General features: G+C 34.1%; 3 protein-coding genes across 4 annotated transcripts; 1 reads left to right on the top strand and 2 right to left on the bottom strand.

Moving 5' to 3' along the window:
- Positions 1-2,769: 2,769 nt before the first annotated feature.
- Positions 2,770-5,418, bottom strand: LOC118046801 (blue-light photoreceptor PHR2). Its single transcript, XM_035055845.2, has 4 exons — positions 4,294-5,418; positions 3,495-3,715; positions 3,296-3,397; positions 2,770-3,028 (listed from the first exon to the last, which is right to left on the bottom strand). The coding sequence occupies exons 1-4, from the start codon at positions 5,260-5,262 to the stop codon at positions 2,947-2,949; spliced, it is 1,374 nt and encodes a 457-aa protein (XP_034911736.1). The 5' UTR covers positions 5,263-5,418; the 3' UTR covers positions 2,770-2,946.
- A 7,761-nt stretch (positions 5,419-13,179) lies between these two features.
- Positions 13,180-17,534, top strand: LOC118046802 (O-methyltransferase 1, chloroplastic). 2 transcript variants are annotated; one of them, XM_035055846.2, is made up of 7 exons: positions 13,180-13,611; positions 15,296-15,447; positions 15,532-15,652; positions 16,015-16,139; positions 16,284-16,412; positions 16,508-16,672; positions 17,073-17,534. In XM_035055846.2, the coding sequence occupies exons 1-7, from the start codon at positions 13,425-13,427 to the stop codon at positions 17,142-17,144; spliced, it is 951 nt and encodes a 316-aa protein (XP_034911737.1). In that variant the 5' UTR covers positions 13,180-13,424; the 3' UTR covers positions 17,145-17,534. The 2 variants fall into 2 exon arrangements, with proteins under 2 accessions (XP_034911737.1, XP_034911738.1); XM_035055847.2 differs by lacking the exon at positions 13,180-13,611 and adding an exon at positions 13,634-15,200.
- Positions 17,535-20,006: 2,472 nt separating this feature from the next.
- On the bottom strand, positions 20,007-25,501 carry LOC118046803 (uncharacterized protein C57A7.06). The gene is made up of 11 exons (XM_035055848.2): positions 25,014-25,501; positions 24,598-24,781; positions 23,704-24,179; positions 22,999-23,217; positions 22,426-22,749; positions 21,855-22,202; positions 21,689-21,766; positions 21,506-21,598; positions 21,049-21,420; positions 20,553-20,684; positions 20,007-20,343 (listed from the first exon to the last, which is right to left on the bottom strand). Exons 1-11 carry the CDS (start codon positions 25,335-25,337, stop codon positions 20,194-20,196), a joined length of 2,700 nt encoding a protein of 899 aa, XP_034911739.1. The 5' UTR covers positions 25,338-25,501; the 3' UTR covers positions 20,007-20,193.
- Positions 25,502-26,927: the final 1,426 nt, after the last annotated feature.

Here is a 26,927-nt window from a genome sequence, read left to right as displayed (position 1 = left end):
ACACTTGGAACACCTAAATATTGTATTTGAGTTGTTGAAGGCTAACAAGCTATATATTAAGGCCAACAAATGTGTTTTTTTTGTAGTAATAAAGTAGAATACCTTGGTCATGTTATTTTTGCAGTAAAGATGTCAACTAATTCTAAAAAGATCAAAGCAATTTTAGAATGGGACATACTAAGCAACATTAAACAGTTGAGAGGATCACTAGGTCTCACTAGCTATTATAGGATATTTATAAGAGGTTATGACATTATTTGTAAACCCTTAACTAATTTGCTAAAAAAATAATTCTTACAAGTGGATGGAAGATGCAACTATAACCTTCAATCAACTTAAAGGTATAAGTTATGACTAGTCCACCAGTGTTGGCATTGCAGATTTGGTTAAGCAGTTTATTGTGGAAACAAATACTAGTAGTGTGGGAATGAAGGCAATCTGAATGCAAAAATTTCATGTTATTGCATTAATCAACAAGTCATTTGGGGCAAAATAACTAGCACTCTCTATCTATGAGATAGAGATGCTAGCTATTCTTCATGTTGTCACTAAATAGAGGCATTATTTGTGGGGTAAACATTTCAAAATCCACAATGATCACGTTAGTCTCAAATATTTATTAGAGAAAAAGATGACTAGTCCACTGAAAAGGCATGGCTCCTACAAAAGCTACTTGAGAATTCATCTATTAGCCTTGAGGAGGGGTAGTTGTTGCAAACAGGGGATTAAAAAAAGAAGGATACAATAGGATTTGCCAATAAAAGAAGAACTGACTGTTGAAGTAGCCATTATGTTAAAATTATGTGTATAAATAAAACAAAAACATGTCGTTTAAGTGATATTATGCGTTTTAATTAACTTTAATAGTTGCCACATGTGGCTTAGAAATAAATGGTTAAGGTGATGAATTCTAGATTGATTCTCTTTACTTATAATTTTTTTTTCTTGTTGTAACAAACACCATAAGAAAAAATTGATGAATTAACTAGTACTCCAAGGAATTCAGGTATTCCTCTCTCTCCCCCTATTTAACCTTCTCTTTTTTATTTTTCATGCCTTTATTCTTCCATTAATTCTTCTGTGATTTCTTAATTATGAATATGAGAATTTAGTTTGCTCTAAAACTTTTATGATAAACCCTTAATCAATCATGGCACCAATAATCTTCTTAATAAGACAAAAAGATAAGGAGACTAAGAGATTGAAAGAGGTAAAGAGCTTGGAGCAGTTGGGTCTAACAATACTGGGTTTGATAATAATCGAGTAATCAACTAACAAACACCTTATGATTACTGCTTTTGACATTGATTTCCCAGTTGATGCGAAGAGACATATAGAAATTGAGAGATAAGATACAAATAGATTGAGAGGGTGTGAGAGTAGATACAAAGAGTGCTTGGAGGGTTGGGTCTAATAGTATGTATTAGGGTTAGATCAAATGAAATTTTAATATTTACACTCAGTTCAATTTGGTTTGAATAGGTTTGATTTAGACCGATTCAATCAATTTCAGTCTTTTAGAATCAAAACTGAAATAAACCGAATTGTTTTGTTTAATAGTTTATTCAATTTTTTTAATGGTTTGATTTTTTCAAAAAAAACATTATATTTTATTGGTTTGTTGGGTTTTTTGCTTGACTTTAAGCATTTTTTGTTTTTACAATGCAAAAATGCTTTTAAAAAAATGGAATTTTTTTCTTTTCAAATTAATTTTTTTTTTATGTTTATTTTGATAACTTGAAGGACCACGAATCTGGCCATAGGTAACATGTGTGTATTTTATGTTACTTTGGATTATTGTTGTTGTGCTCTCCTCCCTCGAAGCTCTGGCATTATTTGATAGGAAGCTTTTAACTAAATTTTTTTCATTCCTTTTGGGTTGCTTCCCAATAATTGAAAAGGTATCTTGTATCCATTGAACTCTCTCCAATTAAGGTTTTCTAGCATTCCCTTTCTATCATCTTGCTACAATACAGTGGTACAGATTCGTATCAAGGACATTGGCCTGCTCTGCTGTGCTTATTTTGCTCACAACACAGGACCCCAAGAGCATGAATTAACCCCGAGAACAATGCGCATGTATTGTAACTTGTTATGTGTGTGCAAGAATTTAACAGGCTGCTCAATTGGACCAGTCATGTTTTCCTTTTAACAATGGCGAAGTTTGTTTTTTCCCCCCTGGAAAGCCTATAAGCACCGTGCGAGAAGAGTGATACACAAAGGTGCATTGTCTACAGAAGAATCTTGCTATAAAGAAAAAAAGGATCACTTGACAACGGAGTTGGAGGCCAGCTCAAGCAGAGAACAGGAACAGCACACAATTTGAGCTAACCCAGGTAGGATGGGAAGAACATAAAATCAATGCTTCCATTGTTCATCACAATGGCTCAAGGCATGGCCGTGAAAGTTAAAAGATACTTCTACGAGTGGGGATTCCTCGATTCATCTGCAATCTGCGGAACATACGAGGACTGTATTACCAAGCATGGTAGCAAAACTAGCTCTCAATATTGACGGGCTGAAATCTAACAAACCATAGGATCTACACTGTGCAGTTGATGATGAAAAATGATCTATAAACAGTTGCGCTGACTTGGCTAGGGGATTGATTCCCTGACTTGTGAAAATATAATTCTAGTTAGCAAGCCAAATTTGATCTAAAACGAAAGGTAGAACAAATAAATACAAAAAGCATGTTTATCAAACTGAGCAGAACCAAGCGGCATGCTATTCAAAAGGGGGCAAGTGAATAATAAATTCTCAAAGGCAGAAGTCCCAATTCAAGTATCAACCACTTTATTGCAGCAAGAACCACAGTTGAACTATCTTCAAACAGTATATCCTACTACAACACCTAGCAGCTCCATTTTGGAAAATTCATCAGTGGTAGGAATAAAACCCCATTTCAGGGAAAATTTCCTCTTCACCACCAAAACAATGCCTTGCCTAAGCAAATGCACCCGTACAAGTTTTGGCTGGAGTTGCTTCCAGCTGTTTCCTTGAAGCACTGTACTTCTTGGTAATGAATCTGCAAAAGAACAATAATATAAGATGTTATCATAGCAGTTTTTAAGAGATTAAAATGGTTTACTCTGATGGAGCCCTCTACACATCTACCATAAGAGAAACAAAAATAAGACAACCTCGCAGAAATTGAAGCAAAACCTGCTTTTCCTATAATTTATCTCATTTTTATGATATGTTCACACCAATAAAATGCCAAAAAAAAAAAAGTACTGATATCAACAAAATATGGAATGACAACGCATAGAACTTGTATGTTTTTTCAAGTTACCTGAAGAAATCCCGCCACATCAACTCAAACATCAACCAGTTCATTCCAGCTCCAGGTGAACTGCTACCACCACTATTGTGATTTGAGGCAGCAGAAATTGTTCTATCAATAAAATAATATCATTCATGAGCGCATGCTTTCTAAATGATATTGCAACATTCAAGAGGAGAGGAAATTAAGAAAGAATTTTAGGGCACACCTTGTAGCAGTCTTTTTAAGCTCATCAAACATGGAACGGGCAGAGACGCATCCCATTGTGAGCCATGGAGAAATTTTGCAGGAGAAGTTTGCACCATATATGCTTTCATGGCTGCCACCCTTGGGAGGTTGTGCTTGACACTGAGCTGCAAATTTGTTGAGCCTCTGTAGTGCTTCAGTCTCACCTCCCACCATGGAAGCATTTGCAGCTGCCTTTCCATCCTGCATTTTTATTTAAGGACAGCATCATGAGTGTAGCCAAAAGTAATGATAATAAGATCACAAAGCATTATGTTTTGGATAGATGGTTTCTGGAATATGCAAGACAAGCAGTTTACATGAGGAATGGTAATCAAACAAGGTAGCAATGCAAACAGACAACCACTTTCACAGTCTAACCATTTTTAAAAATGAAAACCTGGGATTGGCAAGTATTCAGGCTAACGATGCAACAAGTACCCTGATGTCAACAATTCAGATTACATGATTACAGCATTAGAAGGCCAAATTGATCTACTAAATAAACGCTGTTTCCATCCATCACTCACATAAGTCATAATTGAACATCATATTGTTAAAACATAAAACCTTTTCATTTCAAGTTAAATCCTAGCCATCTAGTCAAAGTCTGATTTCTATTCACATTCTTCCTACCAATAAACCGTCATCATAACTACAGTTTTCAAAACAGAAATTTGAATGATCATAATAAAAAAAAAAAAAAAAACAGTGAACAATAACAACATCTATAATATAATCAAAGCACACAAAAGCATAGCAAAGGACAGTTTTAACTGAACCTGAGCTGGGTTGAGACCCAAATCCAATAAATTTGGGATATCCCCGGGCTCCACATCTCCTCTTGAAGGCAAACCCTTTAATAGATCCAAAGTCTCAATGGTCTTCCTAATCTCCAAACCCTGCACTTTCTCCTTGAACCCACCATAATTCGATGGCATATCTTCCAACTTGAAAGGCAAATCATCCAAATGATACAAGGTACTTCCCCAAAAGTACTTAACCTCAACTCCCTCATCTTTCATGAGCTCTTCGATCTTCTCCTCGGCCTTAACCTCATCATGAGACACTTCTCTATGTGCATACACAGCATCAGCTCCAATAGCCTTAGCTAATTCAACCAATACAGTCTCTGGTCTCCCAACTCTCACCACAAGATCAGACCCTCTAGCCTGCAAGTTCTTGCGGAGGTCAGAGACCGATTCAATCAAGAAATTGGCACGATAAGGCCCAGTCTTGTCAAATCCAGAGGAAGATTTCCCATAGTCTCTCGGGTCAAAACAATAAACAGGCAAAACAGACATAGAGTCATTGTTGGCAGAGTTGAGGCACTCATTGTCATGGACACGCAAGTCATTGCGAAACCAAACGATGCAAGCTCGACGAGTTCCGGCAGCATTGGAGGGGTCGGAGGGGCGGCGCGGGCCAAGAGTGAGAGGGGTATGGAGAGGGTTGGCAGAGATGGTAGACTTGAAGGAGAGTTTGGGAGAAGAAGTGGAAGAAGTGAGAGAGAGGTGAGTTAGAGAGGTGGCTTGAGTGGGTATCTTTGCCTTGGTTGGAGGAGAGGAGAAAAGAGTAGAGATTTTGGGTTGTGTGAAAAAATGGGTGGGTAAGATTGTGGGAAGAGAAAGAGAAAGAGAAGCAGTGGCAAATGGGGATGAAGAGACAATGGCAAGTTGCTGCTGTTGGTTTTGGTCTTCTGAGGTGGATTCTGGGGTGGTGGTTTCCAGGTTTTGAAGATGGGGATCCATTTTGGTTTCGAGAAAGAAAGAAGATAAGCTGTTGGGTCTGGTTTGTCTTTGTGTTCTTGTCACCTTACAAAATGGTTTGGTTTCAAAACGCTCTTATTTGTATGGTTGTTTTAGGAGCTCTCTCTCTCTCTCCCCTCCACCTCTGTCCTCACTCCTCACCTAACATTTTCACCATTATTTTTATTCCCAGCTGGACTTCTGATCTCGAAGGGTGTTTTGGTAATTATATTCTTGGTTGGTTTGTTATTGTTGCGATGGGCCGATTTATATTTTTTATTTTTTATTAAAAATTATATATATAGGTTTTCTTAATGTATTTTTTATATTTTTTAAAGATTTAATTTTAAATAAAAATTTTCAAACATATATGTAATAAAATAAATTAAGAACTGTGTATGTAGATAAATAAATAAAAGTCATTAATAATACATAAAAATAAAATTTGAAAAATCGAGAGATAACTGTAGATTAATATGTTTAATCTTGAAATATAAGATATTTACCTAAAATTAATAAAAATAAAATTTTTATACCAAAATTGAATTGAAAAAATATTAAGGAACTGAAATTGTATAATTTATATAATTTTTAAAGTTTAATTGTATAATTTATATAATTTTTAAAGTTTAAGGACCAAATGTATCTCTTGTGAAACTAGCATACCATCCATGTTTGATTTTTTTTTATTTTAGTCCATTTTCTTTTAATTTTATATTGTCATACGAAGTTAAAATCAATTAGTCTTCAATTAGGACTGAATTGCTAAAAAAACTTGAAGATCAAATTGAAAAAAAAACATAAAATCTTACATAACCCATCTAAAATAATGTATAAGAGGATGAACAGTAAAGCTTGTATAATGAAAAAACCCACATCTTTTAGAGTAATGTGTGTTTTAAATGTCTATTTTAGAGTAAGGTTGATGTTATGTTTTAAAGTGTTTTTTTCTTAGAAATATATAAAATAATATTTTTATTTAAAAAAAATTTATTTTAACACTAGCACATCTAAACAATAAAAAAACACTACAAAAAATAATTTTTTTAAAAAAAATCCAAATTCAAAATTAAATGTCTATTTGGAGTAAGATATATATTGTATTTTAAAGTGTTTTCAACTCACAAATATATCAAAATAATATTTTTTAAAAAAAAAATATTTTGATATTAACACATCAAAACAATCTAAAAATACAAAAAAAATTTAATTTTAAAAAAATCTAATTAAAAAATAAAAGGTCTCTTTGTCATGCTTTTAATGAGATGCAATGGCAAGTTGCATCTTATTAACAAATAATATCTTACTAATAGGGTTTGTATAGTTTGAACTTGCATGTTAGAAAACTCAAAGATAATAATTGTTATTTTTTGAAGATTTTAATAAAATAGAAATTTTTTTTCAACCCATTTGTAATTATAATTGTAGTTATAGTCAAGTCATAGCCACAAATACAAATATAAGCAAACATCTAACAATTAACCTTGAGTCTTCACATTTATCATATCTTAGTAGACAATTTATATTTACAATGAATTTCTCTCTCACATCATTTCCTTTTAAATTCTAAATAACAACATAAAAAATAAATAATTTATTATCAAGTCATACACAATTTGTGACTATAATGGCATGTTTCATCATTAAAAAAATATAAAAAATAGAGGGCGGTGGGTGGCATAGCTAACAGAAAAAAGAAGAAAATAAAATAAAAAAAAGTGAAGTAAATGTATCTTAGGATAGCTAAGATAGTGATTTGTTAATATAGTGTTCTTGTTTATGGAGAAATATATTAATATTAACAAATATGGTAAAAAAGTGGTGAAATACTATGATATCACTATCTATCCTCTCACATTTCACTATATGAAGTAGTGTTGTCTTGAAAAATTTCCCTTCTTGGTCCCTTCAATATTCGATCATTAAACTTTATATTCTTTCAATTTGGTCCTCATAAGTTATGTTTTTGTTGCTCTTGAATTTTATATTCTATTTAGATTGCATGTTATCATATGTGCCAGGAGTTCGGAGATTGTTTTCGAATTAAATGATTAGTTAATTTTACATGCAACAATTTTTAGTTATTGTCAAACATAAAATTAATAGAGTAAGGATCAAAATTGACATTGACAAAACTAACAACCTTTTTTTCAAGTGTATTGTTCAAGATACATGCAAACCTACACTTTAGTCCCTCAACCATTATTTATTTTTTATTTGTCCCCTTATGTTTTTGGATTTTTTGTTTAGGTTTTAAAGTTTATTTTTCACGTTTCAGTCCCTGGATATTAAGAGAGGAGAGAGAAAGTTGCCAGAAAATTAAAGCAAGAAAGCTCTTGGATTTTCATATTCTAGCAACCAATAACTTTGATTTTGATGTTTATAGATTTGGCTTCCAGAGAAGAATTTAATGGAGCTAGTTTTCATTTTCAGTTATGCAAAAAATAAAAAATTGTTTTTAGTAAGGTTTTTGAGAATCCAAACTATTGGGTTTTAGTTTTTTTACATTCGAAGACAACTTTAGTTACCAAAAAGGATGGTAAATAGACAACACATTGTTTGTTCAATAAGACAATGAATCATTTGTCTATTTAAATAATAATAATAAAGACACATACAACATGGCATCCATCTTTTATAAGAAAATAAAAATAAAAAATACAGTCCTAGGTATGCTTGGGTTTTAATGTAGACCAAGCGTTGGGCCAATTCTTCTAGCCCATGCACTCTATATTCTTTAATTTTTTCTCTTTCTGCATTTTATTATTATCAAATTATGTAATTAGTTTCAAATAATATTAATGTCATTTATGGTAATATTAATAATTGCTTCTTGAATAATTATATATATAACTATTTTGTACTTTTTTATATAATTTTTATATATTTGTGTAAAAAATTATTAATTCATTATTTTTGGTAATTTTTATCAAATTTTATATATTTATTTCAAATCATTAAATGTTTTCGGATATTAATTTCACCTTTGGTCTTTATTCAATAAACAACATGATTAAAAATATATATTTTATAACTTTTTTTTTTGCAAAATATTTTTGTCCAAATGACTTTATTTTTATTATAGACTTATTAATTAAACATAAATGAATATTAAATATAATAATATCTTTATAAATAATAAAATATATATCTTACATGAACAAAGTCAATATTATATAAATCATTGATTACAAAGCATATATGCTAATACTTTTAGCTTTTTGCTTCAGTTATTTTAACAATTTTTTTATAATTTATTAATTAATATTATTTTCAGTTTATTTTATTAAACACAAGTATGAACTTTTCAATTCTCAATTAAAATGATGTTAAAACATGCATTATTGTTGTGCATTTTTTGCACGAGTTTAAAATTAATTTGGAATCTTATCCGCATTGTTTTAGAAATACTTGGCTAATACTAGGACTTAAACAAATTATATATTCATAATTTATAATAGATGATGATACGCTAGGAAACTTTGTTTCTGCATAGCAAGCGAAGTTTTGAAATCCATCATAGCTCTATAAACTCTAGAAAATGGAGTGTCGCCAAAGCTCCATCGTCCTATGCATTCATTCTTAGTGAAACAAAAAAGAATGCATCGAAATGATAGGGTGTTTATCCACTATATATAATTGAAGCATTAGGCATGAAAATGGCCACTGCTACTGCTAGCAATATCAGTCAAACTGAAGATAGCCGAGACGACAATACTCAGGCTGAGCGAATAATGAATATTATAGCTAGTCGGCCATTGATGATCTCACCGACAAGGTGACTGATACCAATGCATAGCTGAAACAAGTGAGATGCAAGCCAGCAATGAAGCCATACAGTCGCTATGTTTTGTGGAAGTCAAGAAATTGCCAATACCAACATCATCGCTTCTAACTAGATTCTCAAATTCCTTACAGGTCATGCATGGTTTGCTTGGACAACAGGTGCTTCCATGCAAATCTAGACAATACCTTCACAACCCCAGTATAGAACATGTCATTTTTATCTCTACAAGTGAGATCCATTTGTCGGGATGACCATACACAATAAGATGAGAGCACATCTCATGGAAACGAGGAGAGGGTGTATCGCTCATATGAGAAAATTACTCTGAATAATAAACCAATGATGACACCTCGCCTGTAACCCCGAATGGTGGCTCTACCACCAGGTTACCCTATGCACAAGAATCTAATCCTGAGCTGCAAATTAACGAGGAATGATCACAAGGTTGCTCTTTATCCGATGAGTTTATTCCTAATCAAGAAATTATATATGTTATTTGCAAACTAAAACGAGGAACCACTAGGGTTCACTCAACAACATGGGAGCTACTGACAAGATTTTTAATCTTTAATTACAGGTTGAGGAGCCAGCTTTTGTAGGAACAATTAAGCCTAGATCACCCTTTTAACAATGGTTAACAATAAAAAAAAAGCCATATCTATAATGGATCAAACCAAGCATACCCGTTTCCTCATGGCTTCGTTGTCCTAAATTCACCACATTCTCTGGAAAACATAGTCAATCCATCACGGAACATTGAGAGGTAAACTTGTTGCAGAATACATTGATGTTGATGATTATGCCAGACTAGATTTATTTAATAATTCACTAAGTGAGGCAACCTATGTTCGGTATATGAATTTGCCACCCAATTCTATATAAGATTGTCAATAATTAACAGCTTATATTTCATTCACAATTCTTTCAAATTGAAGAAAAAAATTAGTATTTCTGAACATACACGGCCAACAGTATCATTACCTGATGAATCCGCCTAACAATTTATTGAGTATTTGAACAAGCAACAAGTGTCATGTCATGCCCTTTGGCTTGATAAGGAATTATTAATTCACCTAGTGTGGGGCGATTTATCTATTAGGTTAAGAATGAAGTTTGAAGACCATGAATTCATTGAGTTAACTCTCCTAGTGTGGGGCAATTCATCTGGATTGTGTAAAGATTAAAAAAATTTATAAAAAGAATGATAAATTATTCTATATGTGATAAATAATAATTTTTTAGACAACAACGACAAAAGATTCAATTCAATTTTGCAGTTGTAGATGTTGAAGTTTTCAATCGTGTAACAAACAGATCCTTTCTTGTAACTTGGAGTGGTGCATATATATAATTAGTAGTTAACAAGAGGAACTGAAAAATTCTCATGAAACTTAGTAATTTTAGGTTATTTTTGTTTCTTAGCACAATATTTTTTTTTTAAAAAAATAGGTAAAATAATAAAGTTTTAAAAACAATTTAGTGAAATAATATAATTTTTATATATCGTGATTGGAAAACACAATATGTATCCATGTCGTTATTTAAAAACATAACATTTTTTAAAATATTATGAAATAAATTGAATAAATTATGACGAAGAAAGAAAAGAAAAATAAAATAAAAAAGAGATTCAAGAGACATATTAAAGCTTTGATTAAAAAATTATTGATACAATCAAAATCTCAATAAAAAAAAATCAACACAAAAAAAAAGTCACTAATAATGATCAAAGCGAGTCACATTTGCCATTTAAAGATTGTAGGTGGTTCACTTATTTTTTACAATAAATATAGCCTGCTTTATTCATCATTGATGATTTTTTTTTTTATATTTGTCTCATTAAAAGTTTTTTAATGATATTAGTAATACCATAATCAAACCTTTTTTTATTTATTTTTTCTCTACTTATCATAATTCATTTCATAATATTTTTAGTAAGAACAAACTTGAATTCATGTTCTACAATTGACATCCATACAAATCATTCATCAAATTTTTTTAAGTGTTAATTTGCAAAAAATAATAATTAAATCGTGCTAATTTTTAAAAAATAATCATAATAGTAATGGTCTAGTCTAATTTGTTAGGATAACAATCGGGATATTTGGAATCATTTTCGATCATTATTATATAATATACTAAAAGAGTTCAATGTATTTGTTATTGTTTACCTAGACACAAAGCACTATGAATTGGAGTAATGCAATGACAAAGTTGTCCTTACCATATAAAGTTGCAAAAACTGCAAGGGAGAGTGAGGTTGTCTTTTTATTGGGATGCATTTGGAATTGAAAGGATGATTTGAGAGAAAAGAAATCAATGCAAAATTTGATGGGGCATGATGGGGTGCCCCTGTTACCGTTTACCTATACACAAAACATTGTGGATTGGAGCAGTGTAATGGCAGAGTTATCCTTGCCACATAGAGTTGCAAAGATTGCAGGGGGAGGGTGGGGTTGTCTTTTTCATTTAGATGTATTTGACATTAAAATAATGGTTTGAGAGAAAACAATAGTGCAAATTTTAGTAAGGCATGATGGGGTTGCAAGTCCTAAACTGCTGACATCTGGCATTGGGATTGTCATGCCCTGGGTGCTAGGGCCAAACCCTCTCGCCTAGTTGCAGACCTAGGCAAGTGGGTCTACAGGTTCGCACATCTAGGGTCTATAGACATACACACTTGGGTCTCTTCTGACCTGTGCCTAGGGTATATAAACCCCTCGAGGGGTTACAGACCCGTGTAGCTGGGTCTGCAGACCTTGCAAAGAAGAAAAGTATATAAAAAAAAAATAATAGTTATTGTTGTTGTTGTTATCATTAATATTTTTTAAAAAAAAAGATTATTACTTTAAAAATTTGGGTTTGACAAGTTTCATAATATTATTAATTGTATTCTAAATATTATTATTTTTATTATAATTAAAAGTATTAATATTAAAAAGAATATTATTTGTGTTATAAATATTATGATTTTTATTATAATTAATATTATTAATATTAACAAGTATCATTATTTTTATTATAAATATTATTATTTTGATTATAACTAATATTATTAATATAATAATTAATAAATTTGTAAAAAATATTATTAATATTGAAAAACAATAATATATTTGATTTGAAAGGAAAATTAAGAATTATTACTACTACTACTACTACTACTACTATTTTTATTATTATTATCATTAGAAATTTTAAAAAGTCATTATTACCATAAAAAAAAAACCATAATTTTTTTTAAAATATTAAAAAATATAAGAGCTTGGACAGACAAATTAAATATTATTATTATTATTATAAATATTGTTCAATTCATTAATATTATTAAAATTAAAATAAATATTAGTACTATAAAAAAATAGATTTGATTTTAAGGGTAAAATTAGTTATTATTATTATATTATTATAATTAACTTGGGTCAGACATCCCCTTCCAAACCCAAGAAAATTATGACTGGAAATGGGCAACTAACCCAAGTTGCTTGCATGTGTCAGGGCGCAAACCAAAATTACTTGGTTCTTACAATCCCGCCTAATCCAATGCTCTTGGATACGGCATCCAGACCCAAGATTGTTGGGTCTAGTGTCCAGACCCATAGGTAATGTGTCCGAGTTCGGACTGAGGATAATAAATTCGGTGTTAGGATCCAATTCTTTTGGGTCTGGTGTCAGGTTTCAAGACTAATTGGTTCGTCATCATAACACAATTCTCTTAGGTCTACATCTAGATCCAAGGCTAATAAGTCCGGCATCAGGATTTAATTCGCTTGGGTTTGTTATTAGGACCCAGGGCTAATGACCAAATTCTCTTGGGTTCGTTGTTAGGACCCCAAGCTAAAGGGTCCTGCTTTAGGACCCAATTCTTTTAAGTCTTGTTTTTGGATCTTAGGGTAATGGGTCTTGTATTTGGATACAATTCTCTTGAATTCGATGTTCGAATCCAAGGCTAATGGATATGGTGTTAGGATACAATTCTTCTTGGTCCGACATCAAGTTTTAAGAGTAAAGAGTCCGACATCCTATCTCAATTTTTTTGGGTTTGTGTTATAACCAAATTCAATACTTTTAGATTTTTTTTTTTTTAATATTTTTTATACAATAAAAATTTGACCGGCAATACAGTGCGAGCTAGCTAATCTAGTTTTCTCGAGTGTCGTTAGACGACGTTACAAAGGAGAAACTACAAACTCAAACGCCGCCGCTTCTAATTCTGTACGGGTCGTGTCATCTGTCTTGCTCTAGCCACGCAATCTACCCTTAACTTAACCCGTTGTATTTCTTTGCATTCAGGGAGCAATGAAGGGTAGCCTGTGAAACCTCTTATGGGCAATCCAATCTTTGAGCATCAAACTACTAAATAAATATTATCTTACATATGGAAGGGTTGTTGGGCTTTGTGCGTTCACCTGCGGCTACTCCTATCGTGAGCCCTTCTCTGTTCTACGCTTCAAAATCAAAGAAAAATAGCTGGTTGAGAGCCAAACTCAACGCTGAAAATGACCCATTACTCCAAGCCGCCACTAGTGCTGCTTCACTTCGTTTCCAGGAAATGCATCGACCAGGCAAACCTCTTCTCTTTATTAGTTATCTGACGCTGAGTTCTTTTTCTGTCGGCCATTTTGTCGAACAGTTAGATAAGAAATTGAGATAATGGCTTCATGAAGTCAAATCCGTGCAAACAAGCTCATAAGTTCTTTTTTCTAATACTATATAACGCATACAATGTTATATGTTGATACCGGTCTAATGCAAAATTTGGGTACCTGTCTTTTTTGTTACATGGAGAATTACAAGCTGTATTTTAATCCCCAGTTTTTGGCATTATGATTTATCCTTTTCTGCCAAACCAGCACGCATTAGTGGTTTGCTGTTAGCTGTGATTGAGGGGCGGGGTGGGAACTTGAACCTTAGAACATGAAAACATTCGTGCCTTTGAGGCATGAGTATTGGTCTGTTGGCTAAGCATTGATGTGGATAGTTAAATTAGCATTACTTGCTGATGATGTCCCAAAATTTAACATGCTAAGGAATGAGGTGTATGGATAGTGGTTAATCATATGTTCACATTAATATTTCCTTCTCTTTTAGCCCATGAGTATAAAATTGCTGGTAGAAGTTTTGATACCTGCAAAATAGTCTCAACCGGTAGGATTTAAAAATCCTCTGAAGATAAAGTCAATAAATTTAAATGAGAATGGTAATAGATGAAAGAAAGAGCCTTAAATTCCAAGAACAAGAATGTTTGTTCTTATTTTTGTGTGATTAATGCTCTAAAGACTAAGCTATATAAGTTTGGAGAGAAGAAAAGGTAAATTTGGACCTTGAAGAATTCATGAGGTATTTATAACACTCGAGTCTTGTCCTTTTATAGAGATGAGAGGCTGAAGTGTTATTTTGTCTTGATAACATTTAATGAGGGATAATAAATATCTCTTAAATATGCATTAATGAATGATAAATATGAAAAGTCCTTAGAACATTTTTATACACCTAGAGGTGTAGTGGAAGTAGGATACAAAAATATAGCTGAGCCTATGGAGACTAAGCTCTTTCTCTTAATTGTATCCATAGGGACGGAGGTCTTCCTCTTAGCTGAATCTAAGGGAGCTAAGCTCTTTTCTTGGCCATGTCCACGAGAGTTGGGCACTTGCTTTGGCCGTGTCCAAGTGCCAAGGGAAACGCCTAACTCCCTTGGGCACAGCCAAGAGACGAGCCTAACTCCCTTGGGTTCAGCTAGGGGGATGAGCTCGGTCCACTTAAAATTACTGACTGTATCCTCGAAGGGTCTTTTAAGTCCCACCAATAAGGATTGTCTTGCAGGTATCAAGACTTTTACCAACAATTTTATATTTATTGGGCCAAGGAAAAGGAAATAATGATATGAATATTTGATTAACCAGTATCCAAACATTAAATAACTTGTTCCTTGGACATACTAGATTTTAGGACATCAATCACTTGCAAATAGCTTATTTGGGCCGGCCATTTTATTGTTTGATAGTTGCTAAATTAAAACCTTTCAAAATGTGTTTTTGTCTGATAAAACTTTACTGTCATTTTTTCTTTGTTCTGAAAGAAGTAATCTTCTTAGGTTGTCCCTTTCACTCACCAGATGAGTGAATATAAACAGAGCTTCTTGTTGCTTTTCCAGGTTAACATTTCAATCTTCCTGTGGCATTTTGATGTTGTACAAGGTTTGTGTATTAGCTGGCTGGAATGTAATTTGCATTGATTCTTGCATTGCAGAGCCTCTTTTCGTGGATCCATATGCTGGTTGCTTTGTTCATCCCGATGTACAGATGGATTTGAAGAAGTGCTCACACCAGTATTGCCTTGCGACTAAATTCATTGATGATAAGTTACTTCGCACAGTGAACCATATTGATGGACTCAAGCAGGTACTTTGCCTACCAAATTCAGGCTACATTGAACATTTTGCACCATTTTGAAGTAATTTATTGTTTTCCATCTGTACCCTGCAGGTTGTTTTGTTAACAGACGGGATGGACACTCGGCCATATAGGCTTAACTGGCCAACTTCAACTGTAATATTTGACATATCCTCAGAAAGGATATTTAAAAAGTCAGCTGAAAAGCTTCAAGGTGATTGGTATATCACTAATTCAATAAATTTACAACCATGCCAGTGTCTTGATACATCACTCGACCATAAAGTTGCTGCTAGGGATGATTAGATTTGACATGTTGATCATGCCTGCGTTTTGAGTGTGGATCCACAGATAAATTGATTATTCTAAATATTACAATTAGGTTACATTCATTTGGGTGAAAAGGTTTTCATGTTTCAGGATTTCATAAGAAGTTTGAGGAGTATTGACATTAACTCCATCTGCAAACCTATACTCGTCAAAATTAAAAATGTGGTTCTTCTACATGGATTTATAAATTTGAATTAGTTAGGTAAGCAGTACAAATGCTTGACACTATCTTCTTGAAGATGCTAGGTGTTGGGGCCAAAATTCCAAGAAATTGCTTGTTCCTGCATGTTCCTTTGGAGTCCTCTGATATACATCACAGTCTGCTTGCAAAAGGCTTTAATGGTAATCAGCCTAGTATATGGGTCATCCAGGTGATTGAGGCTTCTATTTTTTTTTTATGAGGATTCCAATGTTGCATAAAACCATTTGACTTTGTTATTTTGCGAGGAAGTTGTTAAAGCATATGTAATTTGTTTCCTTAACGAGGGAAATACTGCTATTATATGGGTTTACAGGGACTGCCTGTTATGACTTTGGCAAATTTCAAAGAAATTTTGTTGGTTGCCAGTAGTTTGGCCATGAGTGGATGCTTGTTCTTGGGGGAACTGCCTGCATGGTTGGCAGAAACTGAAATTGGCATCAAGGTCAGATTCAGACTTCAAAACTACCTTTTCTTTTCTTTTCTTTTACCTTCTCTCAATAAGCAAGGCCCTATCCTGTTGTCTGGCCTCTTGCACAGCCCAGCGCAGAGGAATGGATGAACAAGCTCTTCATGAGCAATGGCTTCCGAGTGGACATGATTGGCTATGATGAAGTTGCTAAGAGTTTAGGAAAGGAAGTATCACCAGGAGAATACAAGAATATATTATTTGTCGCAGAACAATTGCAATTTTCAGATGATCAGGTGTGAATATAAAGCACTTATTTTTTGATTTGTGGGTTGCTTGATAAGGGAGGGGGGTTAATTATAAAAAAATGTCTTCTCCTAATGTTTTATCTGTTGATGTGAAATTCTCAAAGAGTGACCGTTATTTGGAATTTTAGGTATATCCATGTTAAGCATGTGTAACTGTGACTTGGTATTTTGAGGGCTAGCAATTGTCAAATTATTTGATCTCAAATATTTCTTATGCAGTTCTTTAATCTGTTGTTAAAGGTTTTTATTGCATGGAGTTGTTTAAATATTTCTCAAACCACGAGTGTTATTCTTTATCATGGGAAATTGATGGCTAGATCATAAATGCCAGAAGCTTCAAGATTGCAGATGCCATTATCTGATGTATTTGCCTTTTTTCTCCTGTCAGATGGAATTTTGGAGGAGAGAATTACAAAGGGTTGAGGAGGAAGGGGATGAAGAAGGGTTCGAGGAGCTCTAAATTTAAACAAAGAACTGCATTACATCAACATCCTTTCCTCTCTCTTTTTTTTGGCTCTTCTACTTCACCATATTTTTAGCAGTTCTTCAGAACGTGTTAACGAAAACAGAAGGTTTATGTAATAAAGTGTTCCCAAGTTTCTTAGGACCTCCAGTCCAAGTCGCACGTCTCCCTTTCTGTATATAGAGAGGATTCGAACTACATGAAAGCATTTTGGGATGGAGAGAGATCCAGGGAGAAGCTGCATTGCATAGTCCTGCAACTGAATAAAAGCAAAGAGCACTGATTTCTGGGATCCGGGAAGGAGAAGATCGCATCCGGTGTATGGTTATTGCAGTCTTGGGTGTAATTGAATGAAGAACAACTAAATAAATTTCATTTTTCATTTCACATCGAGGTTTCTTCTTGGTTTTTCAGCATGCGAGGGAGCAATGAGAGGAAATCTGGAAATGAAGTGAGAGTTTTGGTAAAATGATGCCCTCATTTCCCTGTATGCATTGATGCGTGCATGGTTTACAGCGCAAAATAAAATCCATTGCATGAGCTTTATTAAAAATCAGGCATGCCTTCATGGTTATTTGAAATTACTTTTAAAACAGACACAAGAAAATTATATAAATTAAATACATTTTATTTTAATACACAAGGCTTTGCGGTGATTAATAAAAATTCAGATACCTATTTTTAGATTTCAAGGTTGAATACAGAAAATTCTTCGACTTCAGGGGTCAAACTAGAATTTTTTGTAGATTATAAGAAATACATATTTTATCCAAAGATTTATCGGTTTTTGTTGGTCAATTTAGATGGGAAAGTTCCCATTAAAGTATTCAAATTTGTCAAGCACTCCGCACCTAACCCATGTCATAATTCACTTGGCAGATGCGAACCATTCATTTACGAACAAGTCCTCAATTTGGCAATGACACTTATGGACGGGACAATCTCTACAAAGTACAAGCTTAATACAGCTTAGTGAATCCTTGACGAGTCAAGATCATAAGCACGAGATGGAGCTATCAATCACAAGCACCAAAAGCGAGGAAGGAAGCTATGTGAACGGAAACAAACCCACATCTCGGACAAAGCCGGCTACTAATTTGTCTCACTTCCGACGGATGGTTACTTGTTAGTTCAAGCCAGGTGGCAAAGAACCACCACCTAATAGGATTAGTTGAAAAAATCTCTTTTTGCTAAAAGGAAATATTCTTGAAGTGCCTTCGGATGGCCATTCAAGGCAGTATGCATAGCCACAAGCTTCAAGAGTCAAGAGAAGACAGGTGAATCAGGTGCTCTTACAGACTTCAAAAAAAAAAAAAAGAAAAGAAGGGTTGCGGAAATAGCATATGGATAGAGTCAACAGCACATTCAAATGATCTTTTGTGAAATTCAGTGTACACACTTTGCTATGGATTATAGTTCAACGAAGTGTAAAAGGTCTATTCTATCTACATATATAAAAGAATTTGGCAAAATGAATTAAATACAATACAGAGCTATTAATGTCACCCACTATAGTTATGTATCAAGAAAAGGGCGGCCCAAGATGGAATCTATGATGATACAAATTGAGGAAGTGGACCTTTCAAATCCTGTACCATATTTTCAATCTTCCTCAGACTGTGGAAGTAATTCTTCTCCAATCAAGTTTGAATCTTCAAAAGACTCTTTCAGATAGGGGAAGTGTCCTGTTGATCCTTGATTTTTGAGAAACTTTTGGTATCTGCTGATTATATACAGCCTACAGGATCCTTCAACTGAAATGCTGGGCTTGGATTCCAGAGAACCCTGATTGATGGCTTTCCCAGCAAAAAGAATTGATTCAGCAACACGCATATGAACGTACTTAATAAGTAAATCCTGCAGAATTTTTTTTTGAAAGAGTTAAACGTGTCAGAAGAATGAATTCCAAAGGGGTGGATTAGAACAAATCTGTTTGTTTTGGCTTGAAGATAGCTCGAATCCTTCTTATCGACGCATGTATGCCTTTTCTTTTTCTTCTTCTAAGCAATTCATTTTTGCACATAAAGGCTCAACTTGGATTAAAAATGATTGAAATTAAAAAAGGAGTGCAGGACGGAATGCAAAGATAAAAGAAGAATGCAAGACAAGAAAGAGAAATCAAGCCATTAACTGATCATTGCCAGTATTGCTATCATCATCCAACCATTTTCATTAATAAGCAAATAGGATAGAACAGAAGGAATAAAAGCATGGTTTTAGCATTGACTGTTCTGTGAGAGGTGAACATAAACGTAGGAAGAGAGGGTTTAGAGATACCAGAAAAATATGAAATCCCAAGTGCCAATCTGTTAAAGATGTGCAGGGCTGTAAGCTAAAAACAACGAGAAAGCACGAAGTTTATTCAACTTTCACTACATAAATTTTCGTTCGACAATACATTATTAGCATTTGCAGACCTAATCCAACTCAGCTTTGTATTTTATCTTTCGGAATTAGCAAGGGTAAAGGAAAGAAAAGTCCAAAAATGAAGAGTGTAAGAGGCATCCACTCTCGCTGGGTTGGATGAGGGAGACAGGTTGAAAGAGCGGTGGTCGTCGGAGATGGGAAAGCCAATAGAGGTTTGGTGTTCTCTCCAGCGTAGCCTAAGAGTGAAAGTAACAGCTCGTGTGACGTTTTCTTTCCTTTCTTGTTTTTTTAATGTCTGGTAAGGCGGTAATTTTATACAGTCATTACCATTAACATAGATGTAATACTGGAGTTATTTTCTTTATTAACAAACGAAAAAAACATGCCTTGTATAAATATTAAACAACGAGCATTAGGGTTGATTGACGCGCTGCCGGATTACGGGGCTCATGTCACAAATATTACCAAGTAAAACTTGACTTGCCTGATCTCTTAATTTAATGCCCCAAAAAAGAGCCACCTCGAGCTGCCTCAAATTAAAAAATATCGAAACTTAATGCATCCCAAAAATTGGCAAATACAGGAACTCTACACAAAATCCAGGACAGAGGAACCGCAAAAATCTTAGCCCTATATAAAGCATCGTGAGCTGAAAATGCGGTCAGTCTTCTTCCCCTCATCATGACTTTGCCACTACTGCCTTTCCTCTGCCTTGGCTCCGATTTATCCTTTGCTTCTGTCCACTTTCTCTATGCTCCTCCCCTCTTTCATGGGAATCCACATCTTCATATCTGATTGGTTTAATAATCAGCCCTTGTTTTTTCACCACCTGCATGGGATGCCTTCCGGATTAGAGAATAGTTGCGGCAAAATAATCGAGCATCCACGAGATATAGAGAAAGCATAACATATATATAAATGCATTTTAGCCAGACTTGTCAAATTTTTCATATTACAAAGACCTTCCACATCCAAAAATGAACAATCAAAGTTAATCATAAGAATATAGGAATGTGAATTTGTGGGAAAATCACTCACTTCAGGCCGATTAAGAGCTCTAACAGCTGTTGCAGGATTGAATTCAGGCCCTATAGGCATGCGGATGCTCTGCTCAAAAACTTCCTTCGATGTGAAGGGGTAAGGCAGTGATCCTGTAAGCAATTTTTCTGCCTGCAAAATCCAAAAAGGGTACAGATTATTTAACTACCACAACAAATACCAAAATCTTTGGACCTACAAGGTAAACACAAAAGGGCAACCCAAGCTCAAGCTAGCAAACAATCACTTTGATACAAGAACAGGAAAACAGTCTTTCATCTTCACAGCATTTCACAAACGATGATTTTTTTTCCTAAACAAGTAGCATTTCAACTTAATCAATATTACAATCTCAAAATAATACTCTCGTTCAATTGAAAGCTTCTTAGCCAGAACTTAAAGGACACTGGTTTTTATATTCATTATCACAATGTGATTTTCAACAAGAGACAGCAGAAAAAGATGCCTGGTGAATCATACAACAAACATCACAAACCTTTTTATCCAACTTCTCTGAGATGATAACATGTTTAAGATGTGCATCCTTCCTTTTCCTTAGAGTCTCATCCCTTTTTCTCTTTGCATTTTCATGCTCTTCCAAAACCCATGAAGGCAAACCTTTCTTTTTCTGTACACGAGTCCATTGGCCCCAGCCAGGAAGTTGAACAGGTTTTTCAGGTTCAGGATTTTCCTCGTTCATAATTTCCTCTTTATCTTTGCTAAATTCTTCTTGCACATCATCCCCTGCAAAAGCTTCACGTATAAGCTCTGCTTGGGAAGGAAGCTTGTAAGATGATTTGTGCTCTGAAGACAAAATCCCATCCAGCATCTGTCCTTCACTATCCGCATCACTATCCTCCTCTACTTCCTTCAGGGTTCCAGAGAAGAACAAAAATTGTAAGAAGCAGCCAATTATAAGAAGATAAAAAAGAGTACAGCAGATGAGGTCATACCTCTATTTCTATATCTCGATTATGGGTAACAGGTTCAACAACTTTCCGAGACCTTTTGCCATTGGTGTCAACTTCATTTTGACTGCTGCTCATCTGCTAGTTATGTGCAGTTTATTCTCAGGTTACCCAATCCATCCATATGGAAGAACAGATACAAGTTTAAAAAAAGAAGGCAAACATTACCTTTTTCCATGTGTCTGAATGAAGCATAGACACTTCATATGTTGTCTTGGGACCTAGGTCTTTAACAAGTTCAGAAATCTGCAAAGAATTATGTTTTTCAGGCTTGCAGCCTCAGCAAACGAGATAAAATTTCAATATAGGCTGGAAAGAAACCAAAATCCATTACCTTCAAAACAGAATCCCGAGGAGTGTTGGCATCTACATCAAGCAAAACAGAATTGACATCGATATTATTTTGCACATCATCTGTTCTGCCTAAACCAACATCAATGTCTTCTTCAGCTTCCAACTCAGCTTCACTATCACTGGAATAACTGCTTGATCTGATCTTATTTTTAGGTTCTATAACCTGCATTTTAGATGCACCAAACACCCTTCGACCACTCACACTGCCTGTTTTTGTAATTTTTTCCCCATCTGCATCCTCCAGCTGCATCAATGATGATTCAAACTCTTGAATAGCAAGCCTACCTTCTTCATCAGCTGCTTCCTTCTTTTTCTTCAATGCCCTTTTCTATACCAAAGCAAATTAAAAAGAAAAATAATGAGAAAAGATAGAAAATTTATTTAAAGGATCCATAGAAAAATCTTAGGGAAGAAGCAAATGACTGGAAGAGTATCATTTTCAAGCAAGGTGTTAAAGTTTCTCCCTGGGAAGAGAGGAGCATGAGGGGAGGGGGTAGTAAGAAGGCAAGCATCAGTTTAAAGAAAAGAAGCATATAAAAAGCAGACATTACCATGAAAGGTAAAGAAAGGACTCCCGAATCAGGCACTTCATCATCTTCTTCTAATACTCGTCTTGTCTTCTCTCTTGCTTGTGCTAGCAACTTAGGTGCCTTGTCCTCGTCTGAACCACCTGCATTTTCGCTATCTTCTTCGTCGCTGCTGTCATCACTGCTGCTACTGTCCTTCATCGAGTTCATTTTCCTGGTCAAAAGAGCGTGCTGATGGAGTTGTTCAGCCATAGCAGCTCGAGTACCTTCATCTTGGGCATCCAAACCACGCTTAACAATACGTTGTGCCCATTTTGATTGGTTTTTGTGCCTTAAGGTCATGCGTTCCTGCATCAAATGTGCAAGGATAAGAGTGAGCATTTGAGTTTCATTAATTATCTTTAAAATTTTAGAGACATGAGGAATTTGTTTTTCAGAATTTTTTTGAAAACTATCGAAATTTGGATAGTTTTTTAATTATTTCAATGGTAACTATAAATTTTTTTATAGTTTCATTAATCATGATAAGAGTTTCAGGACATAAACAGTTTGATTTTCTGAATGTATTTATTAAATATATAGAAAATGATCAATCACCTCTGCACGTTTGAACTCTTGCTTCATTGCCAGTTCTTTGGCTTCTTCTGCATCCATCGGCATTCCTACAGATCCTTTCAATCTTTCTTTCTTCAACAACCGATGGTATGTTTTTGATTTTATCTTCTTGACGCGTTTCATCTTCACCTCATGGCGGAAAAGAAGGCTCCGCATTTTTGCAATATGATTTCGACTGTTTACGTAATCTTCAAGGGATATCTTCCAAGCATCATGAAAAATATCAATTTTGCAATAACATAAAGAAAAACTGCAAATCATGCATCAATATGCATACAATTAAGCCTGATAAGACAAAAAAATTTCAGGCACCAGGCACCAAAACTATGACAACCGATTTCTCAAAGCTAAAAATTAAACAAAAATTGTCCAGATCACCCAACCCCTACTCTGAGCACCACCTCTTTTTTCCCCTACTGTTCTCATATGCAACTGTTATCTTGAGAATCTCTTTGCTGATTGGGAAAAAATACTCAACCAAATAAATAACATATTTAAAGTATTGTATGTTTGCTTTTAAAGACATAGAGAAGATCAACCTGAGTCAGAAACATGTGAATCAAAAAATGGCAAGAAAACTGCAAAAATATGGTTAACAGAAAGAACACAGGAGCATAGGTGAACTGCATATAGAAAATATTAAGACATTAAATTGAATCAAGCAAAGAACATTTATGGCCTCCATACCTTATTTAATTCAAGAAGCCTAGAGCCATCTTCTTTATGAGCTGCCATAACCTTGTCATCATTCACTAATGAAGACATTTTCTTCTCAAACTCAGTTCTAGGCTCAAATTCGGACGCTATTGCCCCTACAGTTGAAAACCCTGAATCTGTATCTTTATCAAAAATAATGGTAGGTGCCTCCCTATTCCTCTTGACCAAAGGCTCCCATCTTGTAATATCTTTCTTTGATTGTTCATAAGCAGCATTCCTTTCTAACCTGTCTCGATCCTCCTTGGGAAGTGGAGCTTGAAGAAGCTTTCCTTTTTTCTCCACATGACGAGTTATATTTCGAAGCTCTCTATAACCAGGTTTTCCTTGAATGCTTTCAAGAAGGTCTTCAATAGCAATGCGGCCATCACCATCCAGAACATCACGAGTAGGATTATATTCAGACTCTGGATATCCCTCGGATACAACAACTTTGTTTTTCTTCCGGCCTGGGAACAACATAAGATTCGGGGCCATTCAAACCTCTAATTACTAAAACAACAAAAGCAGCAAGCAGATATTTTATGAAGGCAAATATATGAGGTGAAAATAGTAATGCTCTAACCTTGACTAAGTTTATATTCCAAATATACAACACAATAAGAATCCATAAATGGATGTAAAAACAAGACACCTACTCAAACACAACTGGAACCCAAAAAATAATTACATGAGCATGAAGAATGTTTTCCTCTCAAATGGTATCCCCTCTACATAATTCATGTCTGCATCTCTGAACATGTTTAGATGTAAAAGATGCTTACACACATTTCAGCTTCAAGTACCCTAACTTCATTGGTAAACAAGCATGCATTGTACATGAAAAGAATATCATGTACCCTACTAATCTTGAGATGGAAGTGATACCTTGAAAGGCCTGACTTGGCATTCCAGTGATTCCTTGCAACATCCTCAGATGCCGTTCATCATCTTCATCTTCAACATCATCACCAAGTTGATCTAGGTCTCCCTTTTTACCCTTATGGTCAGCAATCTTATTTTCGCCACCATCAAAGTCATAATCGTCGTCATCCGATTCAACATTCTCATCCTACATTAATTGAAAAAATATTTGAGATACCATCTAAGAAAACCAATGTAAGTAGATAAAAAAAGCCATCATTATAGCAAAATGAGTAGAGCAAAAAAAAAAAACACAGTCAATCAGTAAAAGTAAAATCCAGCAGTCGAACTAGCTGTTAATTAAACAGAAAATAATTTTTAGACAAGCTATGCTATGAATATATATATATATATATATATATAGGGGGAGAGCTAGAAACCTTAAAATCCTCAGGTAACTTATACTCGTAATTCTCAACGGAATCGAAGCGGCGGTTCTTCTTTGATTCCTCTTCAGGCACTCTTTCCTCGTATTCATAAACGTCGCCGTTAATACCTTCATCTTCTTCACTGCAGGACTGGTCATTAGGGTTGATTCGATCGAGCTCTTTCCTAAGAGATTGAGGTAAGCGTGGACCGGTCCGCCTTTTCTCGTCCTCAATCTTGCCGTATTTTTTGCTGAATTTGGACTTTCTGGTAAATTTTTGTGGTCTCTCATGTTTCTTACCGTCTCTCGATTTTCTCTTCTTCTCCATCATCTTCATGGCTTTGTATTTCCAAATGCTAGATTAGTTCGGGTAACAGCGGCGGTGCTTGTAAAATCTCCACTCAAAGTTATACACGCCTGCCTAGTTGGGAATTGGGATGGATGAAGAGACGCCGTTTTGTAGAGGAAGAAGGTTAGGTTTCTTAAGCGACAGAGGCTCTAAGGTTTTGGCCTTATGGGTTTTATATAAACTACGTCGTTTATCTCCTGGGCATGAGAAGGAATTGTCGAGTATATTCATTTATTTGAACCGTAAAGGCACAAACATTTAACTAATCATCTTGTAATTAATCATGATTATTAAAATTAAGAAAGGTTCAATCAATTTTCAAATCAGAATGTATTTTTTCTATTCAATTGAAGAAAAACATGTTATTTAAGCTTTAAAAAGCATAACTATTAATTTTGGACTCGCTCGATAAGTCAATCCAGAATTTGATAACTGGACTGGTTTAGATAAGGTAAAAAACTGAGATGAACAATAATCTACAAAAACCTAGTTGACTTGCCAGGTTAACTCATGACCCTGGTGACCCGGCAAAACCTGATTAAGACTTTTTTTTTTCAAATATATTTTTTCTCCTAACCAAAGACTCCTTTTATATATATATATTGATTTTAACACTTTTCAAAGTTCACTATATAAATACTAAAAGATTGTTTTATTTTTTAATATAAGATTTAAAACATTTTAGTATATATACTTTATTTTCATAAAAAAAAAAAAAAAAGTTATGTTTTTTCAATGTGAGATAAAAAAAACTTTTTTAGTTTAAATACTTTCAACTTAAAAGGATAATAACATTCTAATATAGTATCTTTTCAATGTAGAATAAAAAATTTTTTTTAAAATAATCTTTTAAACTTTATTATTTATAACATATATAACCTATATTCACATAAATTGTTTCTTAATTTTTTTCATATGACATATTAAAACTCCAATTTTTAAAAATTTTTCAGGTTGTTTGCGTTGACCTGGGTCAACTCGTGTAACCCGAGACCCAGCTCTTTGGTCGGGTCAACCCCCAGATCAGGTATGGTAACAATGGTAAAAAACCATTGCAAGTAATCATAAACTAAATCAAACTATTTATATCTATAGCTTTAAATTCAAGTTAATTTTTAATATAAAAGAAAAGGATATCCACATTATATAATATCATGGATTTTTTTTAATTGAAAAAGATATATTTATTCTTACTAAAATAAATTAAGAGAGTGTGTGTGTGTGAAATAATAAATAAATAAATGGTTATTAACACTAGTTAAATACTAAAATGAGAAGATGATCTTCTTAGTAAAAACAAAAGATCAAGATGTAGTAGGGGTGTTCAAAAAAACCGACCAACCGATTAAACCGAGAAAACTGAGAAAAAATTAACCGAAAAAACCGAACCGAGAAAAAAAACCGAATAAACCGATTAAAAATTTTAAAAAACCACCCGGTCCGATTCGGTTCCGGTTTTAAAAAGCTTAAACCGATTAAACCGGACCAAACCGAACCGGTTTAATTAAATCTAAAACAAAATAAATTTTCCCCAAAACCTTCCCTTTTCCCCAAAACTTTTCCACCCCACTCACCCTC

This window comes from Populus alba, chromosome 2 (assembly GCF_005239225.2).
Source record: "Populus alba chromosome 2, ASM523922v2, whole genome shotgun sequence".
Classification (NCBI taxonomy): Eukaryota; Viridiplantae; Streptophyta; class Magnoliopsida; order Malpighiales; family Salicaceae; genus Populus; species Populus alba.
The sequence above is the reverse complement of the archived record's forward strand: the minus strand, read 5'-3'. Positions and strand labels throughout refer to the sequence as shown.